The sequence below is a fragment of the Triplophysa dalaica genome, chromosome 5 (genome assembly GCF_015846415.1).
Source record: "Triplophysa dalaica isolate WHDGS20190420 chromosome 5, ASM1584641v1, whole genome shotgun sequence".
Classification (NCBI taxonomy): domain Eukaryota; kingdom Metazoa; phylum Chordata; class Actinopteri; order Cypriniformes; family Nemacheilidae; genus Triplophysa; species Triplophysa dalaica.
The window spans coordinates 12,860,541-12,884,965 of record NC_079546.1 but is presented as its reverse complement, the minus strand read 5'-3'; the positions used below and the strand labels follow the sequence as shown (position 1 = coordinate 12,884,965).

At 38.6% G+C, this 24,425-nt stretch overlaps 1 protein-coding gene across 1 annotated transcript in view; it reads right to left on the bottom strand.

The window, feature by feature from the left end:
* iqsec3a (IQ motif and Sec7 domain ArfGEF 3a) overlaps window positions 1-24,425 on the bottom strand; it is a 189,141-nt gene that overhangs the window by 13,540 nt on the left and 151,176 nt on the right. The window contains exons 7-12 of the mRNA XM_056747447.1: window positions 18,684-18,845; window positions 13,376-13,498; window positions 11,232-11,398; window positions 9,508-9,647; window positions 5,845-5,970; window positions 3,054-3,153 (exon numbers count right to left, since the gene is read on the bottom strand). Of these exons, the coding sequence (XP_056603425.1) occupies window positions 3,054-3,153; window positions 5,845-5,970; window positions 9,508-9,647; window positions 11,232-11,398; window positions 13,376-13,498; window positions 18,684-18,845 (818 nt within the window). The remainder of the gene's footprint in view (window positions 1-3,053; window positions 3,154-5,844; window positions 5,971-9,507; window positions 9,648-11,231; window positions 11,399-13,375; window positions 13,499-18,683; window positions 18,846-24,425) is intronic.

The window sequence follows — 24,425 nt, the reverse complement described above, 5'->3', positions numbered from 1 at the left end:
GATGCTAGTTCATTTGGCCTGGGGGCAGTTCTAACTCAGAACATCAAAGGAGAGGAAAACGTGATTGCATATGCCTCGAGGGGTCTGAGAGGAGCAGAGGTGAATTATTCAACCTCAGAAAAAGAATGTCTTGCAGTGATATGGGCTTTCGAAAAGTGGCATCACTACCTGGAAGGAGTTCCCTTTGTGGTGTGTACAGACCATGCTGCTTTGACCTGGGCTTTTAACTCTCCTAAAACTACGTCTCGGCTGACGAGATGGACCTTGAGGCTTCAGCGTTTTCATTTCCAGGTACAGTACCGCAAGGGAAGGATGAATGTAGTGCCTGATGCCTTGTCTAGAGCTCAGAGTTGCAATGTCTCCTTAGCAGTGTTTGTGGGCAACCAATCCTCACATTGGAATTTGGATATTCCATCAACTATTGCAGAAATACTAAAAGCTCAAGCTTTGGATGTTGGGGTGAGTGAATTGAAGGGGAAAATTGGAATCACAGATGAGGGTGACCGCATCAGATGGGAAGACCAGCATGGAGTGTTGTACAGAGTGTCACCCTGTGCTGCCGGCATAAAATACCAGCTTGTAGTGCCCGAGAGTCTAGTCGCAACCTTTTTGGATTATTTTCACAACAGCCCCCTGGGGGCACATCTTGGGCGAATGAAGACTCTTCGGAAAATCTTAGAAGTTGCCTGGTGGCCCGAGGTTCGCAAAGACGTATGGAAGCACGTGAAGGAATGCACGGTCTGCCAGAAATATAAACCTGGTAACACCAAGCCCTTTGGCTTCCTCCAATCCACAGAAGTAGAGGAGCCTGGCTACATGTTAGGAGTGGACCTTATGGGGCCCCTTCCTAAAAGCAAAAAAGGGAATGTGTATCTTCTGGTAGTGGTCGACTATTTTACCAAATGGGTAGAGCTCTTCCCTATCAGAGACAGCAAGACTCACCGAATCTGCAAGATTTTGCAAGAAGAGGTGCTAACAAGGTGGGGAGTTCCAAAGTTTTTACTGTCTGACCGTGGACCTCAGTTTCTAAGCCAACTGATGGAGGATCTATGTAAGAGATGGGGAATAACAAGGAAGCTCACCACCAGCTATCACCCTCAAACAAATCTCACAGAGCGATTCAACAGAACCGTTAAGACCATGATCGCATCCTTTGTAGGTGGAAGCCATCGCGACTGGGATAGGTGGCTCGCTGAGTTTCGTTTCGCTATTAACACTGCCTTCAGCGAAACTACAGGACACTCTCCTGCCGAACTAGCACTGGGCAGACAGTTGAAAGGTCCCCTCGAACGACTTGTTGCTCATCCGCCAAACCCAGAGCATTCAGGATATTCCCTTGTAGAACGACAACAGCAACTTAAGCAGGATGTTCTTACGGCTATGAGAAGTGCGCACTCCAAACAGGCCAGGTATTACAACGCCAGGCGGAAGTTTGTTCAGTTCCAAATGGGAGACCTGGTTTGGGTCCGTGCTCATCCTGTGTCAAAGGCCGATGCTTACTTTTCATCTAAACTAGCCCCTAAATGGGAGGGACCTGTGAAGATAAAGAAGAAATTAGGGCCAGTGAACTATCTTGTTGAATGGGGTTCGGGGGAAAAGGTGGACAATGTAAATGTTGTGAACCTTAAACAATACTTTGGGGAAGGATTAACCTCCGGCAAGGGGGGGGGACTCTGTGACACTGTCCCAGCAAAGCCTCCAGGAGAGTAATTAATATGGGTAAAGTTGTGAAAGATTAATTATATATGATTGTCTCACAAGCTAAAATGTTTGTTAATTATTTTCATTAACAAGATATGTTGGCTGTTAAACATTCTTTTTGGCATTGTGGGCAAGATAAAATATGAAGACTTTTGTGGGCTGCCAAGGACTTTTATTATATCAGGCCTGCCCATAAGAGGGGTAAGGCGGCCATTTTGGGGAGGAGGGTCTTCTTGTTTGGTGAGGTGGCATGTTTTGGGGAGCATCAGCTCTGGATCAATTGGCGCACTTCTGAGGATCATGAGCTGGGGAATAACTTGGTTTTGAATGGCCGTAACCCAGTGGATTCTACATTTTCACCTTTGGGGACATTGGAACTATTTTTGTCTTCATTTGGATTTTTGTTACCTGCGTTCCATATCTCATCAGAAAAGGACTGAGACGACCTACTGATGAGTACTTTGATTATTTTTTCCTTTCCTTTTACTTGCCTGTGGATTTATTTACTGGAAGCTACATCCAACGTTTCAATTGAAGAACTTTCATTCATGGGACTATGTTTGTTTGGGTATTTAAATGTCAATAACCTTGTTGATGTTTGATATTATTGTAAGACCAACAAGTAAAAGGCAACAATTTGGTCAAACGTTTCCCGTGATAGTAATTAAACCCTTCTGAAAAAAGTTGTGTTTGTTACATCATCACATACCACAACTTCTTAAACCTCAAATTATTTCTTTAAACACCCGATGAACTGCCAAGAACAACAAAAATTATTATTCAGTTTTGTTTTACGGCCTTGGCTATTATGACTGATACACGTTTGTTTATTTGCTCATTTGTGTGTCTTTCCAATCACGTCCATTCTATTTAGTCCATCACTACAGAATCGAGAGGGGCAAAAAATAAGCTCAAGCCATAACACTCATCTTGGTAAATTACAGCCCATCTGTCACACGTGTGAGAGAGTGGAAGAGTGAGACAGAGAGAGAGAGAGTGGGAGGAGAGAGATGCTTCTGGCTACCTTAATTGGAAAATGAGAGGGTTTGTTCAGTGCTTGTCATCTTCATTTATCATTTGTTACTTCCTTTGTTGGAGGTAAATAAATGAGGTGGGTGTTGAAAAGGCACATAATAGTGTAGATCTTGTATGACTTTTCCTTTCACTCTGTAGTGATTCATCTCTTGTGAAGGTGCAAGCAAGTAGTAAAAAAGTTCTGTGTTGCATTAGCATTTTTCATGAATTGCATTTTCATGAATTTCACATTCTTGAAAGAGATATATCCTTAATTGTCCTTTAGAGATTCTTGACTTCCTTTTTGCTCATTCTCCTGTCAAGTTGTAAAGTCTTACATTCGTTCTCAAACAGGTGAAACTGCATGCCCAGTAGACCCATAGCCTTGCAGAAAGTGTAAGCAGCTGTACTCTTCTTCTTTGGACACAGTTTTAAAATCTGTAAAAGAAAGATATGATAATAAGATACAACAGAACAAAAATAATGGCTTTGTATTCGATTCTATTCTAGAGAGCTGGCTTGACGTCTGTTGTCTGCATAGGCGGCAAGCTTTAAGGTAGCATCCTGACGAAGATAGAAGCTCATTAGGGACTGATTTAGAATTCGGCATTCCACAGAAATAGCCTGTGTCACCCAAAGCGCATAAGAAACGCAACTTAGAAATAATGCCAGAGTTTGACAGTAAAAAGTTGTTAATGCTAATGAGAATAAAATACAACAGTATACACAAATATTGTGACATATAGTGTTTTTTCTATATCATATATAATGTAATATTTAAAGACGTATGATTAAATTATTACCATAAGTTAACTGTTACGTGGGTTGGGAAAGGAACTGAAAACTGATATGATTTTTGTTTCCATTTTGTATTTTTGTATGTATTTTTATAAATTTTTTACACATTATCATTCCACATTACAATTAATATTACACCACATCTGTCCTATAAAAAATATTGCATTCTGAGATGGCCTATTTAACAAAGGATACATACTACCTCATAATTTGGATAAATTGGAGTTTACGATTGTATGGGTTTATGTCAGTAAAACAGAACACTATTGCTGTTTGGAGTTAAGAGTCTATTTACTACACTCCCCACTGGATTACTCACAATTTGGTAATATCAAATCTATATTTAGTTTTGCCAATCAATAACAATATTGAAAAAGCTTAATTCTTGGGGCAAAATATACTTTTTGTTTCCTGTGTAAACTTCCTAGCATTCTATTTCAGATGAAATTCGCCTAAAATGTGACTGTTTCCCATTTTGGTAATGATGGGAAAATGTGTTTTGTTCTTTTATCGTTTGGTTTTATCGCAAGATTAACATGAGCTCTTGTAATTATGAGAAGGGTTTAATACATCTCTTTGATAGCCTTCCAGTCTAACGCCTGCTTTAATTATAATAGGCATTTAATCTTTGATTAATTTCGTGGGCTTTACTTTGTAGCTCTGACTAAATTACCAGAGCACAGAACTTCATTATTGACCTCAGAATTGTATTTACACGGAGGGCAACAGCTTTACAGTGCAAAGAGCAGAGAATTTCTGCAAGACAGAGAACTGCAACACACCGTTTCTGATATGAAAAATAGAGAATCTTCACTGTAGAGGATGAAATACTAATAAGGGGGACCAAAAGGGGCAATCCGGAAAATGTAACTCTATGGTGAACTTGTGGGGACATTCAGTGTTTATGCAATGACAATAGTATATAACATTGTTGTCAAGTCACTTATTTTTTATATATTTATACATTTGTATATCCTGTTATGTTTCACAATACTTCCATTTTTTATGCAAATGCATAAATGGTATGCATAGCCTTTCGATGTTTATACAGCCAGTAAACACATACACACTATAGCCCTCTATAGATTTTCGTTTAACATTTTAATGTGATTATAAACGTTATGTTGGTTGTATTTTGTTCAACTGTTTGTGCACCGTTAAAAAACTGAAAAAGGAAGTTCTTTCTGACCAGCGTTGTTTACGTTTCCGAAGTGGTCTACACTATTTTGACTCTCCTTCTGAAGTGTTCAATGAGTTTGTATTTTGTGCGGTCTTTGTACTTGAACTGAAGTCATTGTATACAAATGCAGGTGTCTTCTATCCTTTCCACACAAGCCCTAATTAACGTGGGTTGTTGTGATGGTTTCCTGTAGTTCGCAAGCGTCTCAGTCTCTTCCTTCGCTTATTTGACTTCCTGTTAAACAACAGCGGTGCTGCCACCTCGTCTGCCATTTATAAGTGCAAATATATGCAGGCTATGCTAATGTCGTATATACTTAAAGCTCAACTTTGGAGTATGCTTAGGAATGAACTATGGCCCCACTTAAGGTGTCTTTTACTCTTTCCAGGCGAGCATTTTTCTTGCACCAGAATTTTTTATAATTTTCACAAAACTATGATATTTTCTTCTATATGAATAGACAATATAAATGAATAGCGGGCCCTACTGTGTGAAAATGAAACCATGAAGAGCCAGAACATTTGTCTATTGTTTTAAATGACAAAAAATTCTGTCAATGGCAGGGAAGGAGTTAACTGCGTTGTACTTACATAATAAGGCATAGGTGTACATATGTGTTAAATTGTATTTAGATTTACCGCATTTGTTATTACAATGTAATGTAATTCCACTCTTGCCCCTAACCCTAAGCCCGGCTATGTGCACAATAAGTCCAATGTATAAAATGCTTTATCTCATATGTAAGTACATCATATTTAATATAAAGTGGGACCTGATTGGTATTCAGTAGTTATTCCTTATTATTTATATTGTGGAGATCGGATTGTTTTCAACAACTGGTTTCCAGAAGCCATTATGCAAATCTATTAAAGGGAAGACTAAGATGATCAGACATACTAAGACTATAGAGCATCACAACATCACTGTGTTCCAGACACCGGAGTCATATTTTCACAAAAAGTTTTCCCTGCGTGTCTGCATACATGTTCAACCATAGCGCTAATTTGATGATTTTATTCCATCATAGAAAATGAATACATCTAATTTAAGTCACATTGACTTTACTGTGCTCATTTTTCTCAATAAAAGACATGAAATGACTAGAAAGTCTAAATAAAAGAAGATAGCATTTATCAAATGTGCTTAGTTACCACAAGTAGGTCGTTGAAGAGGAAGACCTCTCTCTGGTGAGCAGCTTGCTTCTGGGCTTTGTTGATGTCAGTTACCTCAAACAGTCGACTGCAGCACACCAGTCTCCTATGAGGTACCGAGAGAACCTTAGGACGGGGAAACATAAGAAAAGACACGGTTACAATGACTCTAGTCGCTATAGACATGAACAAAACCTGCAGAATATATGTGATTTTTAAACTGACTTCCTATTTTTGCCTGGCTTATCATTAAATAGCTCAGGGAAGTCAATTTACATTAAATGAGATTCATAAGCCATATACAGAACAGAATATCCATTGCACCAGTAACCTTGAAATCATCCAGAACACCTTAGAATTCATCTACATAGCAATGTGCCTGGCAACCACATTAATCAGATAAATTTAGATCCTCATTAATCATAATATGGAAAGACTATTATGCAGTACTGTACCTCCTGCCTAACAGAGTGTGTTTGATATGTTATTATATCCTAACAAGGACTATAGTTCTAGATAAACTTAGAATCAGCATGTATGCTTTATTTTCTTTGCCTTCGGCAAACTTGGGACATGAACTGTAAAAACCTCAATAGCAGCGAAAAAAGAAAATTTCAGGTGGGTCCAGCCGGGAAAGAAGAGAAAATGAGAGAAAGAAGCTTTAAAACGAATAAGACGTCAGGATGTCAGCAATATCTTGTTTTGTAACTTTTACAGTTGATCAACCTTATCTGAGGGGTACGTTTTTTATGACAAGGAAGAATTTGTCTATGCAGAAGAAAATGGACCAAGGCTTGTATTTAAGGGTGTAACGATTCAATACGGTATACAATAATGGGTTCACAATTAGAAAAAATATAAAAAAGGAAAATTAAAAAATATATATATTTTTAGTAATATTTGCTATATCGTTAAAATCAAAATTCTTCCTGGTATAATTTAACCTTCTCTAAGTAACTTAATAAAAATATACAGGTCCATCACTGAAAAACAAAACAGAATTTTAACTTAAATTAAAAGGTACTTCACCTAAAAAATTAAATTCTGTCATCATTTACTCACCTTTGAGGTGTTCCAATCTGCCATAATATCATAATATTCATGTATTCGTATTATAGTAGGAAAAAATACAATTGTAGTCAAAAGTGCCCCAGAACTGTTTGCTGTCCTACGTTCTTTAAAATGTCTTTGTTTGTATTCAAGAGAACGATAAAAATGATAAAGTAAATTTTCCTACTATTGGAGTCAATTAGGGGCAAAATCTGTCTGTTTATATGCATTCTTCCAAGTACATTTCTCTGTCTTCATCAGAAAAAAATAAATTTATACAGATTTGAACAACGTTTCATTTTTGGGTGAAATATCCTTAATCCTTAATATCATAAGGATAAATGCCAAGCGATTTTATCAAAGTACGTGATTTAATTTTCTAGAAAATACTGCATTGCAGCATAAAAGAACTGCTTCAATAGCAGACTAAAAATCCTATAGTAGACTAGTACCTATATCATATAGTAGCTGAAATACGACGACTGCAAGTGATGTGGATGCTGCAAGGTTAAGCACAATATTCAAAACCAAATCTAGACATGTGGAGCAGGGGTGTGGCCAGGTGATTGTTTTGTGCCATAAAGCTAACATCTGTTATAAATATAGAATATCATTGATTGTCATTGGCTACGAATTACCTGAAAAAATTCACTCAGTTGAAGTCACAATGATGTGCAAGGACTATCAGTGTATGCCTCTAGACTTGTATGACTGAACACGGAATAATCAAGTATATAATCCTACCACACACATTTGGCATCCATTTTTGGTTTAAGGCATTGTCCTCTACTAGAGAACAAAATAATAAAGAATAATAAAGCACCAGGTGTTCTCATAACTGTGGAGCATGAGATAGAGAGAGCGGGAGAACAAGAGGATGATGTGATTTGAATGGTTTTATATAATACAAATCTAAAGATGATGAATGATGTGCAATCAAATTTCCAGAAAAATTAAATAACAGATATTTATAGTGAATATTTCACTTAACACATTACCACCCATAATTCATCCCCATTTCATTCCCAGTTACCATAACACACCTTTAAAAAAGAATGAGGTGTCACTGACAAAATACAGAATAAATTGATAATTTTAGCAAAAAGTGTGGCTAAATGTGACAAACTCCTGACTATGTTCATTAGAAGTCTGCTTCAGAGGTTTTCCATTACACTATATATTTATGAGGGAAGTTTGCAAGGCCACTAAGTGAACATAATTTGAAGCAATAAAAGCATCCACATAAGCTTTTAATATGTCATTATTATCGTCTCTTTCACCAGCCAAATAACATTTCCCAAAATACGTGTGTTTTAAAATAATGTGTTTTTAATGCTAATGGCCTAATTTATCATGGAGATTGGTCTGTTATCATCCTATTCTATATTTATTTAGCTATTACACCATTACTGTAATTTTAAAATGACAGGCAAAAGTCCACACAAAGGACGAGTTAGAACCATCGTAATGACCAAATGGATCAAAAACATGTTCATCGAAACAACATTGAGCTGTACTGATAATGTAAAGTGTTTTAAACACATTTGTGATTATGTGTACTCAAGCTTAAATCCCATAGATAATAAGAAACAAACCTTATACACCAGCTATTGTAAGAAGTTTGCAAACAATTTTGAAGCAAAGCCCTAACTCCTAATGTATATTTTATACCAAGGTTTTGAGTTCACTTTTAAGGGAACCGTTGAACACACACATATACTACTTGAAAACATGTACGATCCTGCATGTTGTATTAGGAATGGTTGACATAAAAAATCAGCCTGTCTAAAACAATGAAAGAAAAATGTATGATCTTTACAAACCAATTCTGAATCATTGGTTTATGAATTGAATTTGAAGAAAACCGCTATTCACACTTTACTGAAAAATAGATCATTGACTATCATTCTAAATTTCATTAGGACTTAAACCAGTAAAGATTTCGAGCATCATGCCGAACCGTTCTAGGCATGATCTGAAATGGTAACGGTTATGTTTTCATGTGAGGCTGGTTCGGCACAGTACAATTACACACTGTTCTCGGCCTGGAAATTTAAGACAATTTGCATGTCAGGATTAGTCACTCGTCAGTTGCCGAAATAACTATTTCTTTCTTTAGCCCAAAAATTATTAATATATTATTATAGGCAAATAAAAGTTTTTCAAGTAATACTGTAGCTCTGTCTCTTGTGCTACCCAGAGCCATTGAAAGAGAGAGTGTCAACTCTGTTGACTCCAATGGAACAGTTTTTACTGTACACAGCAATGGTAATGAATCATGTGACACAGGCTCTCAATAGTTCCCGGAAGTAACTCACCAATTGAGGAAAACATAACTTCCTAAATCTATCAGAAGGCTCCATGAATCATGTGACGCTCCGGTGTTTCTTTCTCTCTCTCAATGGCGCTGGTGCTACCTAGGCAGCGAATGACGCTATTGTGTTTACATTTTAAAAAGGTCCGTTCTCAACCCCGCACTTCAATTTTTGTGCCGGCTAGCCTGGATCGGCACGATTAAGCAACGAGAACAATTCATGTTGGATAAGAGCTCTTTGTTTTTTGCAAAATATTGGTTATGATTATTGGTCATGCTTGGTAAAATGCCTGACTTACTGTTTTCATTCCCACAATGCTTTGCTCAACCTTTGTGACGTAAGTGACGTGGTCTTCATTCGAGCGAAGCTCCCTCTGTTGAATACGCTCATAGATTCCCACAACCATGTCCCGAGGTATATCAGCCCCATCATCAACGCCTGAATAAAACACACACATTTATACATTTGCATATAAAGAGTTTGGTTCCAAAATGAGATAATGGTTTTTTTTCAATCATGTTTTTTATTATGTTTATTATGTTTTTATTTTGTTTCATTGCGTTAGTAAGCTGGATTTTTTACGCGGAGTTATTATTATCTAAATCAAACATTTTGGAACCAAACTCTGCATATATAGCCTATAACAAGTGTCATCTGACACAGAAAGAGTGAAAGGTTAAATATTCATAACGTTAAATATTAATAGCATAAATATTTAACACGTCTGCATTCCTTGTGAATTACTTTAAAATGATCCCTCCACTGTGCAACATCCTTAAACTCACAACAAATGCCAATTTGCATTTCCACAGCATGTCCCTATTGGCAGGTCTTATTAAAAAAACACTTTGAAAAATGTACAGTGTTACAAAAAAACAGCGGATGTACATCAGCGACAGTATGATTATGTGTTGTAGAAGTGATAAAAATGAAAGATTATGCTGTGAGCTAAACAGAGCATTTATAAAAGAGGTCAGATTGACGTCACTGTGTTTTCAATAAATACTGTGCTTCAGGGTGTCTTACACTTTAAAGCTTAATTTGGTTTCGCCCACTCAGTTACTGTAGCTGAGTGAAATTAAGTTTGTCTACACATGCACAGTATATATAAAACATTGAACCGAATCCTAAAGTATAGAATAGATAGAAAACCGAGGATTTTTAAATTTTAGGTAAATTTAGGTTCTAGGCTTTAATCTGTGATAATGAAATGCTGTTTCAGAGGTCATAATTCATTCTCATGTAACAAAGACAAGATACACAATGGCATCATTGTCTTTTGAGTGAAAAAATAAATAAAACAATTCATTTAATATCTACATGTAATAACATTTTAATATTATAGGACTATCAAATGGCTATTTGCCATTGATCGCATCCAAAATAAAAGTTTGTGTTTACATAATATATGTTATGTCCATATTCATTTTATATTTAAAAAAGCATAGACATACAGAAAAATATACAAATCATAAACATTATATATATTTTAACTAACTGGTATATAAATACATACTGTATAAATATTTCCTTTATGTATATTTGTTTATAAATACAAAATGAATATGCACAGTACAAAGACATATATTAGGTAAACCCAAAATTTTATTCTGTATACAACTGATTGTGATTAATCGTTTGACAGCCTTAAGATATTGTAAAAACATAAAACTTTCAAGTGTAACTCCATGAGACATGATATTTCTGATGGTTCAGACAAACCAAAAATAAACACCACACTTGAGGAAGAATTAATTTTAAATAATAGTTGACTACTTGCAAAAGCAAAAGTTCATGCAAAAGCATAAAAACGATGTGCCGACCACTTTTGGAAGTAAAGACAGCTGATCTCATGTGATCTGCCTCAAGTAAGGCAAATAAGTAACAGCACAGCGTTTAAGCAAACTCCTGCAATTTAATCACTGTCAGTATGCAGTGGACCTCCTACTGTTTCTGGTTCTTTAAAACTTTCCCTTACAATTCATCCTCTACATTCTTTTTCAGAGTTCTCTCTTGTCTTACCCCTTAAGTTGCGGATGAAGTCTTCCAGCATCATCTTGCGGTCTGGTTTGATGTTGGGACTGTACATGTCTGTGTTAAGCAGGATGATGGCGAACGCGAGGATGAAGATGGTATCAGGATTGTGGAATTGCTGAACCACGTCTGGGTTACACATACAGTAACGCTGACTAAGAACAAAATGCAAAGAGAAAAAAAAGGTTTTATAAGCAAACTTGCTTAGCTTTCACAGTCAACAAAGAATCGTTTTCAACTGTGTGAAAAACAATCTTTCTACTGTTTTCAAAGCTTAGCATTTTTTTTGGAAGACTCATTTTGGATGAGTTCTTTTTTAATTTATGTTCGTAGCGAATTAAAAATATTCTTTGCTGAAAAAAATAGAACCATGTCCAAACACAATAGAACATCTAATGATTTAAATGGTTATTATGGGATATGTATTGGTTTTTATAGAAACTATAATGTTGTCTATTGGTATGTAATGGATTCTGCTGTAAAATCCTATTGGAATAATGTGCAAAAAATCACACTACACATTGGACTTTTGTAATGGTTGTAATAAAAAGCCATTGGTTCATAATGGGATTTTAATAGAAATCATTAGAATTTCTGTAATAGTTTTGATTGGGTTTCTATAGTTTTTTCAGCACGGAACTTAGATTTGTTTGAACTACTAAGCTTAAAAGGGGTCATATATCACGGCTAAAAAGAACATTATCGTTTGTTTTAGATGTAATCCAATTTGTATACACTATTTGAGGTTCAATAACGCTGTGTTTTCCACAAACCATATATGTTTGTATCTCCTCTTTGCCTCTCCTCTCTGAAACGTGTTCTGAAAAGCAAGGTGTGCTATGATTGGGCAGTTAACCTGTGCATAGTGATTGGTCGAAAACTGCGTGTGTGACGGAAATGTAGCGCCTCTACGATATTTGGAACATGGAGTTCCTCTTCAATTGTACTGACTGGTACACCCACCTTTCTTGTGTATACACTTGGGCGGTCTTGGTCAAATCATACCACTAACTGACGTAGATTTGTGGGGGTGTGGTTACGCGAGACACTTTCAATTTGCAATTTTACGTGTCTAATACATGCATGGGCAACTTGTAACACACCAAAAGAAAAACACGTATTCGCAACATATGACCCCTTTAAAATAACCTCAGTTAACACCACTAAATATAAACACCCTTCAGTTAGCCAGACTGATTTCAACATTTCAGTAAAAAATTTAACTTAAATGTTTTATTTCACATTCATAAATTTTTACCTATATCACCTTTTTAGATGTTGCTAATATCAAAAGCAGAGGGACAGGCTGGCACAGGCTGGATTGTGTTATGCAACCAGTTATTTATAAACCAGCGTCTCTCAGATTCAGACATGTGCGACACACACATACAGGAAAACAGAGAGACCAGCATACTGATAACTGGCCTTTATATTCTAGTGCTGGAAACAAAAGCACATTTGCCCATTGTCAAATGTTGATGGCTGCAACTGTGTTATCACTCATTCAATCGTATAATAATGGCCAGCCTTGCATTTGAATGGACAATATGAATTCTAGCAACAATGGAATAATAATATTAGCATATTATGTTGGCTTTGGATGATATTTGAATAGGCATAGTCAAACAGCCAAGCCTCTCTGCTTATTGTCCAGTGAAGGTTCACACTCACATAAATCTGAGGAGAAGCAGTTATTAAAGATTTTTTATCGTGTTAATCTGTGACAGTTCAAATAGATCATTCATAATCAATTATTATGATATTGTAAAAGCAACAAGTGTTATTGTATATAAAATAAAGAAAGACAAAATTGGACTAAAGTAGTTTAGTCTACTTAGTCTATTTCACATTCTTGTCAACCACCACTAAATACCTTTTCAACCTAAACAGACAGGAACCATTACATTAATGCAAAGATATTGTACTTCAATGCAACACGGACTTGTATGTCCGTACATTGAATGTAATTCATGGAGAACATTCCATTTGCGACCTTTAATACTTCACGGATCCCAAAAGTTCTCCCATCACCATAAGTATCCATCAGCCCCAGCTCTTATCATCCTCTGGCACATGAAGGTGACTGAAGCGTACGTGTGTGTAAGAGGGTGTAACGGTGTCTGGGCATTCACCTGAATGCTTCTATCAGCCTTTCCACTTTCTGTGCCTCACCCTGCACACGGATATGGGCCTGGAACTTCCTTAAAGCTTCATCCAATTCCATCCCTGAGAAGTCCATCTCATCCACCACACAGCTATCAAAGAAGAGCAAAAAATCAAATGAGAGTTGGATAGAGAGAGAGAAAGATGTTTTAAGAAAATCGACGGACAGCCCACATCAACCCCAGAATTGAATTGAACCTGAACATTATCACAGAAAAAGACAGGGGGGACAGAATGTCTAGGAGGCTTTAGAAGATATCACTTACAATTGATTTCAGACCACCATTAAAGGCCTAGAATGACAGGACCTCATAGCAGCTAGCAAAAACAATAAAGGATATTTTTTAACGTCATGAAAGTTATGTGGACCTTTTTGGACTTTACATCCCCACGTACTACACGCTTTTGCTATATTGAAAAAGCAGTGTGAACATTATGCAAAACATATTGGTTTGTGTTTCAAGGTACATACAGAAAGAAAGATGGCGTTCATGTAATTGTTGTGCCAACTATTCCTTTGAGTGAACTTTTGAAATTCAAAACCATCAAATGTTTATTCATACAAATTCGAATTCAAAACAAAAGTAGTGTGGTGTGTATAAAGTGTGCCAGCAAATAAATGAGAACTATTTTTATTTCCACCCCTGTTTGTATGTCTATTATGCTAAGCTGCCAGCTGGAGGTATAAATAAGAAAAACAGCTGTCGATTTGCACATAGAGCAGGTGCAGAGAGATGATGACAAAAAAAAATTAATCAAAATAAAGATGAGTATGACATCTCTACAGGGAAATAAATAAGTATAAGCAGTGAGACAGTTTGTTCCCTCTGTACCTTTCCCTCTCATTTCACAGTGAGCAACGGACTGTTCTTCAAAGCCGAAAAATTGAATGAACAATTGGCACACACAGATCAAATAGCTGAAGAAGTTGAATAGTTATTTAAAAGGTTATATCGGCTATATTATATCAGCCAAAATTGTATTATTGTACAATACTGATGACATTAAAAATGATAATTTATTGTGCATCCCTACTAATAGGCTAATAAACAAAAAACTTCCTAATTTACTCCCAGTCAGACACAAAAAATCCCAAAATGTCTGACATCACATTACAAACAAAAATTGCAGGCCCGCATCATGCTCGCACTTAGACCTCATTTTGCGATGTCACGCTCACTGCCAACTGAAATCATGTTCGCATCATTGCACGAGCACAGCTCTTTCTTTCATCTCTTTCTCTCATCATCATCACTCTGCGGTATGTAAGGCTTAAGTGCACACCAGAGTGCACACTGACTCATAAAGCACAGCGTGACAGACCATATCACATTCCTCATGTTGTAAAAAGCCCAGGCACTCTTGGGCTTCCTCAGAGTGTGGCTAAGAACCACATGTCTGTATATTGTGCCCTCTGAGGGCAATTTTTTTAATATACTAGGGCAAACCTGAGCTGAAACACCACAGTCCAAGTCTGACCATTGGTCTTTACCAAAGTCATGTTGTTTTTCAAGGTATTTTTTATTGAACCTAGGGTTGTTAGTGAGTCACAGCTATGACCTCTGTCTCTGAACAGAATGCTATGGACAGCATCTCTAACATGGTACTGTTGGTTTGGTTGGTTATTGTATTCAGATCCTTATTTTTTAAAAACACATGTAAGAACACATGTAACACAGGTCGATCTACTGTAGAGAGATATGACTATTCAGACTGAGGTCACATTGCAAAACATCAGATCCGATAGAGAACAACAATGGTAGTGCCGCAAATAAAAATGAAAAAGATCAAATTCTATGTGGTTTTTGCTTTTCATATTGCTATGAAAAAACCAACATGATCTCAAGGGAATTTTTGAACATATTTGACTAGGTGGCTTATTCGTACAAATTCGCATGATGTGAATCGTAAAAAAAATTAAGATTCCTAGAAAAAAGCAATACTGATGCCCCATCCTTAACCCAGGCCCTACACCTAACTACTGTAGTCGCGTGAAATCAAATCGTACCAAAATGTACAAAATATTGAGATTGTACAGATTCATACATATTTGCCAAAATTAGCCACCTCGTAAAAACGATTATTTCTGCATCTTTAGAAGTTCATCCATTAACCATACATGACAGTACATTACCAGAGTGTGTACATTGCAGGATGTGCAACCTTAAATGGTGGACTGCGACTTGACTAAACTGTTACCTAACAGCTACTACAGCCAATTCAATGTGGTTTTGTTCAGAAAATGTGTGTAGAATTGAATTCACTATAACCCACAACAATGAGAATGGTCTTCAAAAAAAAAATCATATAGACCTCCGGAGGTCACGTGACCCATTCTCTTTACACCACCATACTGGCAGGCAAGGACAGCCGGGAGCGAATATGGAATGAATGGTGCCCACAGGAGTTTCAAAGCAGAATAGCTCACTGCATACTTTAATTCAAAAGACATAGACATGCACGTAGCAAAACTTAATAGATTAAACATAACAGGTCCTTAAAATGCCCACGGGTTGTTTTTTAACATGTCTCAATAAGGCAGTAATCCTCTAATCACGCTTGTGAGATCCACTTTCCAGTTTAGCCCCAACTCTGATAAAAGACACCTGACAAAGCTAATCAAAGTGTTCAAGAACATGTCGCGTTCGACTTAATGTATGGCTGCGCAGATTGCTTGGCGTATGACATTAAAGAACCGCAACAGCGATCAGCTTGTTTAGGTTTGTTTTATCTGAGTTGGGGCTGAACTCGACAGAAAAATGGATTACTGCAATTAAGGAACAGATAGCATTCCTGGCCTGCACTATCCAGTTATCGGATGTTACAACTACCTCATCAACTTTCCCTCGACCTACCCCGGAGACCCTTTAAAAAGCAAACAAAATTTGGAGAGGTACAAATGGAAGTAGTCTAATTTTGTGATAAATATTCAAATTTGGAGTATGCCGACTAAAAGCTGCTTTGTCTTTATTGGAAGGGTAATTCAACTGTGTTGTTAGCTAAAGTAATCGGCTCTAGCTGTCCATGTTTGAATAGCCAGAAAAGCTAAATCGATGTGAGTAACTTTACAGTAGACAATATGAATCATTAACTGTACACCTTTTTGAAATAGTAAGGTTGTTTGGGCAACCCATAGTTATAATACTGGAAGATGCTTTGGACAAGCAGCTTGAACTGCATTTAAGGTAAACATTTTATCACTATTTGTTTTCCCTAGGATTGAACCCACACTATTTGTTTTGCCAATACAATGCTTTATCACTTGGTTACTACCGGACCAATATGTCTAGTTTCCAAAATAAAAGTCCTGCTTAACAGGAGCTTACTGGAATTGGCAACATGCATGTAGATAATATCCCACAATGCATTAAGGTTAAAGTTTCTCTGGCATCGACTGCTGCGAGTAAAGGCACTTATTTAAAATAAATTCTCTTATGGGTTGTATTTGAGAAAAATGAATAAAGACATGCACATTTGTATGGGTTGGAGGATATGTTGCCAAATACAGTTGCTATTTTAACCAGGTGCCAGACTAAAATAGCAGAGTAAGTCTTTTATTATTTACACATTATGACACTATGTGCTTCATTTAAAAAAAACAGCTTTATTTTCCTGACAAATTTAATGCTGGACTATTAGGAGTTGCGGTAAACAGTACTTTATTAAAATATATTTCGGTGTACATTTCCAGTTATCATGACAGTAGTTATTCATCAAAACATGATGAAATAAAGAATATCATTTTAACTAGGCGTATTTCTAGACACGTGATGTAGTTGAGCACACTTTCAGCAATTTTATAAGCTGATTTGTGAGTTCTGGACACAGCAAAGTGCTAACATTTTAGTGCTATAAAAAGTAAATTCAAAAGGGAAATTGTGCCATGTGCAATGCGTTTAAAACTACACGTGTGGCCACTTTTACATCATATGTCACATTTCTTTAGTGAATTAACAGCATGTGCAAATAAAATATGCTATCATAGGGCATTATTAGTTCTTGGTGAATTCCCCACTCAGTGTGTGGGTCTAGTAGTCCCTTCATACTGGTCCCTTTAGTCCATTGTTAAAAGTGCTTCATTGGCAAATATTCCAATAGCCACAAAGGCAAATAAAAATGATCTGCTACATTTCTTGCAATCCACATTTTACATATTTAATGCAAAACTAATACAAATAAACTTGTGTGGGAACAAACAGCAAAATCAGACAAAATAAAAAAAAGTAGCTGTCATAGGCAGCTGTATTGCTACTTTAGTCACCAAAGAAAATAAGCCGGGTCTTTTTAATAAAATTCGTTTTGCTTCTTGCAGTTTCAAATGTTTAAGCAGTGTGCAGGGGAAAGCATTTGCTGTAAATTTCTGATTTTTATTTTTAAACATTTTTAGTTCAAGATCTTTATGGCATACTTGCATTTTGCTTTTCTCTTTTCATATTTTTGTGTGGGCACCTATATAGTTCTATAGTGTCCCCAGTGCATAATATTAACCTATAGTAAAACACTTATGTGATAGTCCTACATAATAAACTGTACCTATACTGTATATAACCCTCCCTTACCATAAAAACAGGACGTTTGTTGAATCTATATTAAAAGCACATATGGATGACAGCTTGAAAGTGTCATCATGGCAAAACAGAATAGGATTAAAAAAGGTTAGTGTCATAAGGTAAGTGTGCACTTGGATTGATTGTTAAACCAAACTTCACAAAGCCGTCCATTTCAATAAACAATGACCTTGTCAAAGTTCACATCCTATATATCTGAATGGGGAAATACAGCACAAGCACTTGTTAAACTGAGATTTTGATAAAATATCTCAAATTATCAATAAAATATAGCATATAGAAAAAGAAAGATCTTCAGAGCTGGCAAAATATTTCTGTGTGGATAAACAAAAGCAAAGTTTTAGGAATATCAGTGTATTGCCAGACAATCCCAGGGAGGTTGTGCATTAATTCATTTAGAGCTACAGTGGACGATGCAGCTTTTCAGAGAACTCATATTGCACACACACAGTGATTCGGCTAAGAGGTCTCAAGAGTGTATCATTTCCTACTGCATAGCTCTGCAGTTTGACTTGACTGCAAGAGCTCAGCAGCCAAGGGAGATCTCATTAAAAGATGCCACGGCTCTCCAAATCCACAGAGTGAAAAACAAATACTAACATTTAATGGTGGACATATTCCCTTTTATGTCAACTTTCTTTCTCACAGACTCTAATATATAGTTCTTTTTAAACAATGGATTACGGCAAAATATTCTTCATATACTCACTCTAACACATCTCTGTTGAAGGGCTTCTTGCTGTTGCCAAGAAACTCGCCAATCATCTGTCTGCTCAACCCCTTCCTTTGGAGCAGGAAGTGCGCCACTCCTATGGGTGTATCAGGAATGAAACCACGAGAGATGAGAAACTGAAGGCCTTTGTCGGGATTTCTAGTAAATTCAGAGAAAAGGAGAGAAACATTGAATAAGTTGGAGAAGAAAAGATAAAAGTATTTTTACTATAAACTGTGAACACTTCAATGAGATTATCACTAACACTTATGACTTCTGTAGTTAATGTTTATTTCCTCTTGCAGTCCTTGTTTGGACTAGTTTGGGTATATATGTTTCCCAGCGCCTCTTGTAAGATATTAAATGTGGTTGCATTCCGGCATGTCAGAAGTACTACGATTGCAGGTTCCGACTTTAAAAACTCTAACTTGTTAAATTCATAATTACAACAACAGTTAACTCGTAAAAGCTTTCCCACTAGACCTTTATGCCATCGGTTCACCCAACTGACAATGTTACCGTTTGCCTTTTTTTGTTAAAGAATTTGGCTGCCATCAACAACAAAGCAGCTCACTGATTCATTTTGGCAATATGAACGTTGCCATGGAAACAAATAATGAGGACATGAACAGCTAAGAGAGAGTAGAATCTCTGCATTGACATCACATAATCACGGAAATCATGACACAACAAGAATGCAGCATTATTTACAAAGCATGGGGAAATGATGTGCATTATGCGGCTCATAGGAAAACAATGAATAAGATCCATCGAAGCAGCTGTGGGCAATTCTGGACCAATAAACAATCACTGTGAACAATGAGAGACCGATAGAATAATTCTAATGGTAGGAAATCCACTTGAGTGATCACAACATCACTATTTAGTGTGTATTAAATAGTGACTGTCACAAGTGATTATTCCCCATTATTCCACAGCATCGCACAAGATTGAATGTCGTTGGGTTTTGTGAACACACCTTCATCTCAAAATACTATTTTGTGAAGGAATTTACAGTACTTTATACCTGTAAAGTCTTTAAATGTGAAGGGTGTCTGTTCTTTGTTATTTATAATTACTTTTGAGTTTAATGTTCAGTGATCGGACTTAGCGATATGGGTCATGATCATTTCAATCATTAATAAATTGTGCTTTCAAAACACTGTTCTGACTCACACAAAGAATAGAAATATATTGAAGTGAGTATGGAGAGCGTTTGGGAAAAATATTTTTTATCATCATTAGTGATGCAAGACATATTTGTAAAAATGAAAGACAATTCCTCAGACCAGGGCTAAACCTGTGTTTGGTTTTGAAGTAAAAATCAAAATTTTCATGTAAATGTAACTTCAATCTACAATCACACAGACATCACGCTATTCCACAGAATCCAAGCGAGCATTAACAACCTCTATATTTCCATTGAGTGTCTTATCAATAACCACAGTGTCAACGCTTCTCTGCCTTCAGACACTAAAAGTGACAAAGAGGGACAGCAAGAAGCTTCTCGGGTGTATTTTATTGAGTTGCTTTATCCCCTCAGTCAGCATTCTTGATGCTAAGTCTTTGCAGCGAAAAAAAAAATATGGATGAATAGAAGGGGCAGTAATCTTTCATTCATCCACATGCAGAGAGAAACATATTCTCGGATTGTCCTGACTGCATTCTTCAATCTTCTTATTTCACTTTTTCTTCCCTATTCATTACTTTGATTTACCTGCCATAATAAACGTGCAGATCGTGCTGACACAGCCAGACTTAGCAGTTACAATACAAGATCTGTCACAACCTGTCACTTTTTAATTTTATGGGCTCTGAAATCATATAGTAGGAGGTTCTAAATGTTCATCCTGTGGATACAAAGGGAACATTTTTGTGATGCACAATAGAAGTCTATAGAAAAATGCATCAATGAAAGCAACATGTATATATTTAAAGGAATAGTTCACCTTCAAAATGAAAATCTGTCATCATATTGTCATCTTGTCGTTTCAAACCTGTTTGACTTTCTTCAAAATAATATATTTTGAAAATTGTTGGTCAAAGAAAACCATTGGTCCCGATTGACTTGCATTGATTTTGTGTTCATACAAAAGAAGTCAATGGGGATCAAGTTTTTTGGCCATGATCATTTTTCAAAATATCTTCTTTTGTCTATTGCAGAAGAAAGAAAATCACAACTATATCAACTAAAATTAATAATATTGTTTTTACAAATGACTTTCCAAACTCTTTCTTCCCTTTGGTGCAATTCGTATTCTGTTCACGAGGCAGGTGAAAACTCAATTTAGGGAGGTATACTCACTCCAATCACAAGCCGTTCCTCGTTCATGCTTCAATGTCCTCTATTTGTCCTTAACATGCATCATTCCAACACAACCACAGAGCCCCCATAATCCCCCTCCTTTCTTAATTACCTATTTAGGGAAAGCACATTCCAGTCCCCAAATCTCGGTTAATACAAACTCAGATTTCAGTCTAGCATCTCATCCCAGAGCACACACACACCTGCTTGAGATTCAGGTCGGAGCTGTCACAGGTTTTATCCTGCAGAAAGCAAACTGCTGGAACTAATGACAACCCTCCTTCTCACTCACTTGAAGCACATCAATTTGATTAAAAATTGGCTTGTCCTTATCTGCTAGGGTATTTGAGGTGATGCGGTGTGGGAGAGACTAGTTTATTTTTGATGGTGTTAAAAGTGCACATACAGAGATTGTCGATAGCAGTCTTTCAGAGTTCCAAAGTTTTTTAAAAGAGCTATTTTACAAATTCAACATACACTGTAAAAAACAACTATAGGGTTTACTTTTGCACACAGGTAGTACAATTACTTTAAAAACTGTGTAAAAAAACTTATAAAAGCTTTAAAAGTAAATTGTACTTAATTTTTTATAGTCAATTTTTTACACCCAATTTTTTTTTGCTTAACTTTGAGCAACTTTACACAAAAAAATATAACATTTATGTAACTTAAACATAGAAAAAAAAAAGATTTTGACAGAATTTTTCTGCTGACCCAGCTGCCATAGAATTTCAGTTTTTTTTCCTGGGTGTTTTACAGTGTAGTTAGTGTATAATGTTGCTGTCTGTGTATAAAATATATATAAAATGTCTACTAAGCTCACTGCAAAAGGAGACATTGTGGCGAACCACAAGTATTATGTTTAATATGAGACATTCACCAGGGTACTGTACCTTTAAGGGAGGGAGGAGTTAGTGCAGAGTTGTTCCGGTTTTTACGTGTGTTGTTGTTTTTGATCTCACTCGCTGTTCAGAGTGAGAGATATTAAAGTGGATACTAAGCGGACTCGACGCAACTTCGTCTCTAGTCTCCTCATTTCTTGTACTCCACATTTGGTGACCCCGACGCTTGTAGGATACGGCTGACTTATGTCACAACACGAAGGTAGTGAAAATGCTGCTGCTAGCGGCGCTGCTAGCGGCGCTGCTAACGTTGGTGCTACCTGCGCCGCCACTGTAAAATTACCGGACTTCTGGCAGCACAACCCACGGCCGTGGTTTCAGCATATCGAAGCTCAGTTTCAGCTGAGAGGAATAACGCAGGACGTTACGAAATATTTCCACGTGGTAGCAGCACTGGATGCCTCGACCACAGCCAGGGCTATGGCGCTGTTAGAGGCTCCTCCGGTTGACCGGAAATACGACGCACTCAAAACATTCCTCTTGAAACTTTTTGAACTGTCGGAGCTGGAGAAAGCAGACCGCCTGCTGTCTCTGAACGGCCTTGGCGACAGCAAGCCGTCCGAGTTAATGGAGAGGATGCTAGCTGTGCTGGGCGCCGCGGATCCTTCTTTCCTTTTCGCACACATTTTTCTGCGGCAGCTCCCAGTACCTGTGCGCACCGCGCTGGCCAGTTCCACCCTCCCTTCCTCGAGAGACTACCGGGCGCTGGCTGTGGAGGCAGACAGGATTTTTCTCGCCAACCGGCAGCAGTTTGTCCATGCGCTGTTGCCTCCCCAGCACACCGCTGCCCCGCGTGGCCCCACGGAGGATGACCTGGACACTGCAGCTGCCGTGACGGCCCGACCACAGCGTGAGGACGGTTGGTGTTATTACCATTCCAGGTTTGGGGCCAAAGCCAAGCAGTGTCGCCAACCTTGCAGTTTCAGAGCCCAGGGAAAAGCCAGGGCTGGCGCTCATTAACAGCTATGGGCGCTGGCCGTGACTGCAAGCTGTTATTCATCACTGACACCTTGTCTGGCCGGCGGCTGCTGGTTGATTCAGGGGCTCAACGCAGCATCCTGCCCGCGACAGCTGTGGACACTATGGTTGGCGGGCACGGCCCCCCGATGGACGCTGCCAACGGCACACCCATTCGTACCTATGGTACAAGGTATGTGGAAGTGTGTTTCGGCGGGCGGCGTTTTGGCTGGGATTTTGTAATGGCCGCCGTGTCTACGTCACTCCTGGGGGCAGATTTCCTTTGCGCTTACAGACTGTTGGTGGATGTTACAAACTGCCGCCTAATCGACGCCCTGTCTTTTGCTTCATACCCCTGCACGCTTGGAGGGGTGGGGGCGCTTTGTCTGTCGAACACGCTTGCCACAGGGGACTTGTATCAACGCCTGCTATCTGAGTTCCCTGATATCACCACGCCCACTTTTTCATCGGCGGTGGCTAAGCATGGCGTGGAGCACTACATCACCACTGTTGGCCCCCCAGTCTATGCACGGGCCCGGCGCCTCGACTCTGCCAAGCTTGCGATAGCCAGGGAGGAGTTCGCTACCATGGAGCACCTCGGCATCGTGCGCCGCTCTAACAGCCCATGGGCCTCCCCCCTACACATGGTGACCAAGGCTGATGGCGGTTGGCGTCCCTGTGGTGATTTCCGTCGCCTGAACAACGCCACCACTCCCGACCGGTACCCAGTGCCGCACATACAGGATTTCTCCGCTCACCTAGCTGGTGCCACCGTCTTTTCCAAGGTGGACCTGGTGCGTGGTTACCACCAGGTGCCTGTCCATCCACAGGATGTCCCAAAGACAGCAGTCATCACACCCTTTGGCCTTTTTGAATTCCTTCGGATGCCTTTCGGCCTCAAGGGTGCAGCGCAGACGTTTCAGCGCCTCATGGACTCTGTGTTGAGGGACATGCCATTCCTTTTTGTTTATTTGGACGATATTCTTGTGGCCAGCGCGTCCACAGAGGACCACCTGACACATCTCAGGCAGCTTTTCGGCCGGCTCAATGAGCACGGTCTCATTCTCAACCCGGCTAAGTGTGAGTTTGGCCGGTCGTCCATCACTTTCCTCGGCCACCACGTCACCCCACAGGGGGCTGTTCCCCTCCCTGCAAAGGTGGACACCGTCGCCAGTTTCCCACGCCCACGCACTGTGAAGTCCTTGCAGGAGTTCCTGGGTATGGTAAACTTCTACAACCGTTTCCTCCCCCATGCGGCCCAACTCATGCGACCCTTATACGACGCCTTGTGGGGTGGGAGGCCGGCGGACATGTTGGATTGGTCCCAAGAGATGACTGATGCTTTTGAGGCTGCTAAAGCCGCACTGGCCAACGCTGCTCTGCTGGCGCACCCCTCTCCGACCGCCCCTGTTGCTCTTACTTCGGACGCTTCTGATTATGCCGTGGGGGCGGTGTGTGAACAGTGGGTGGGTGGAGCTTGGCAGCCGCTTGCCTTTTTCAGCAGGAAGCTCCGTGACAACGAGAGGAAATACAGCGCTTTCGACAGGGAGCTCCTGGGTCTTTTCCTCGCCACCC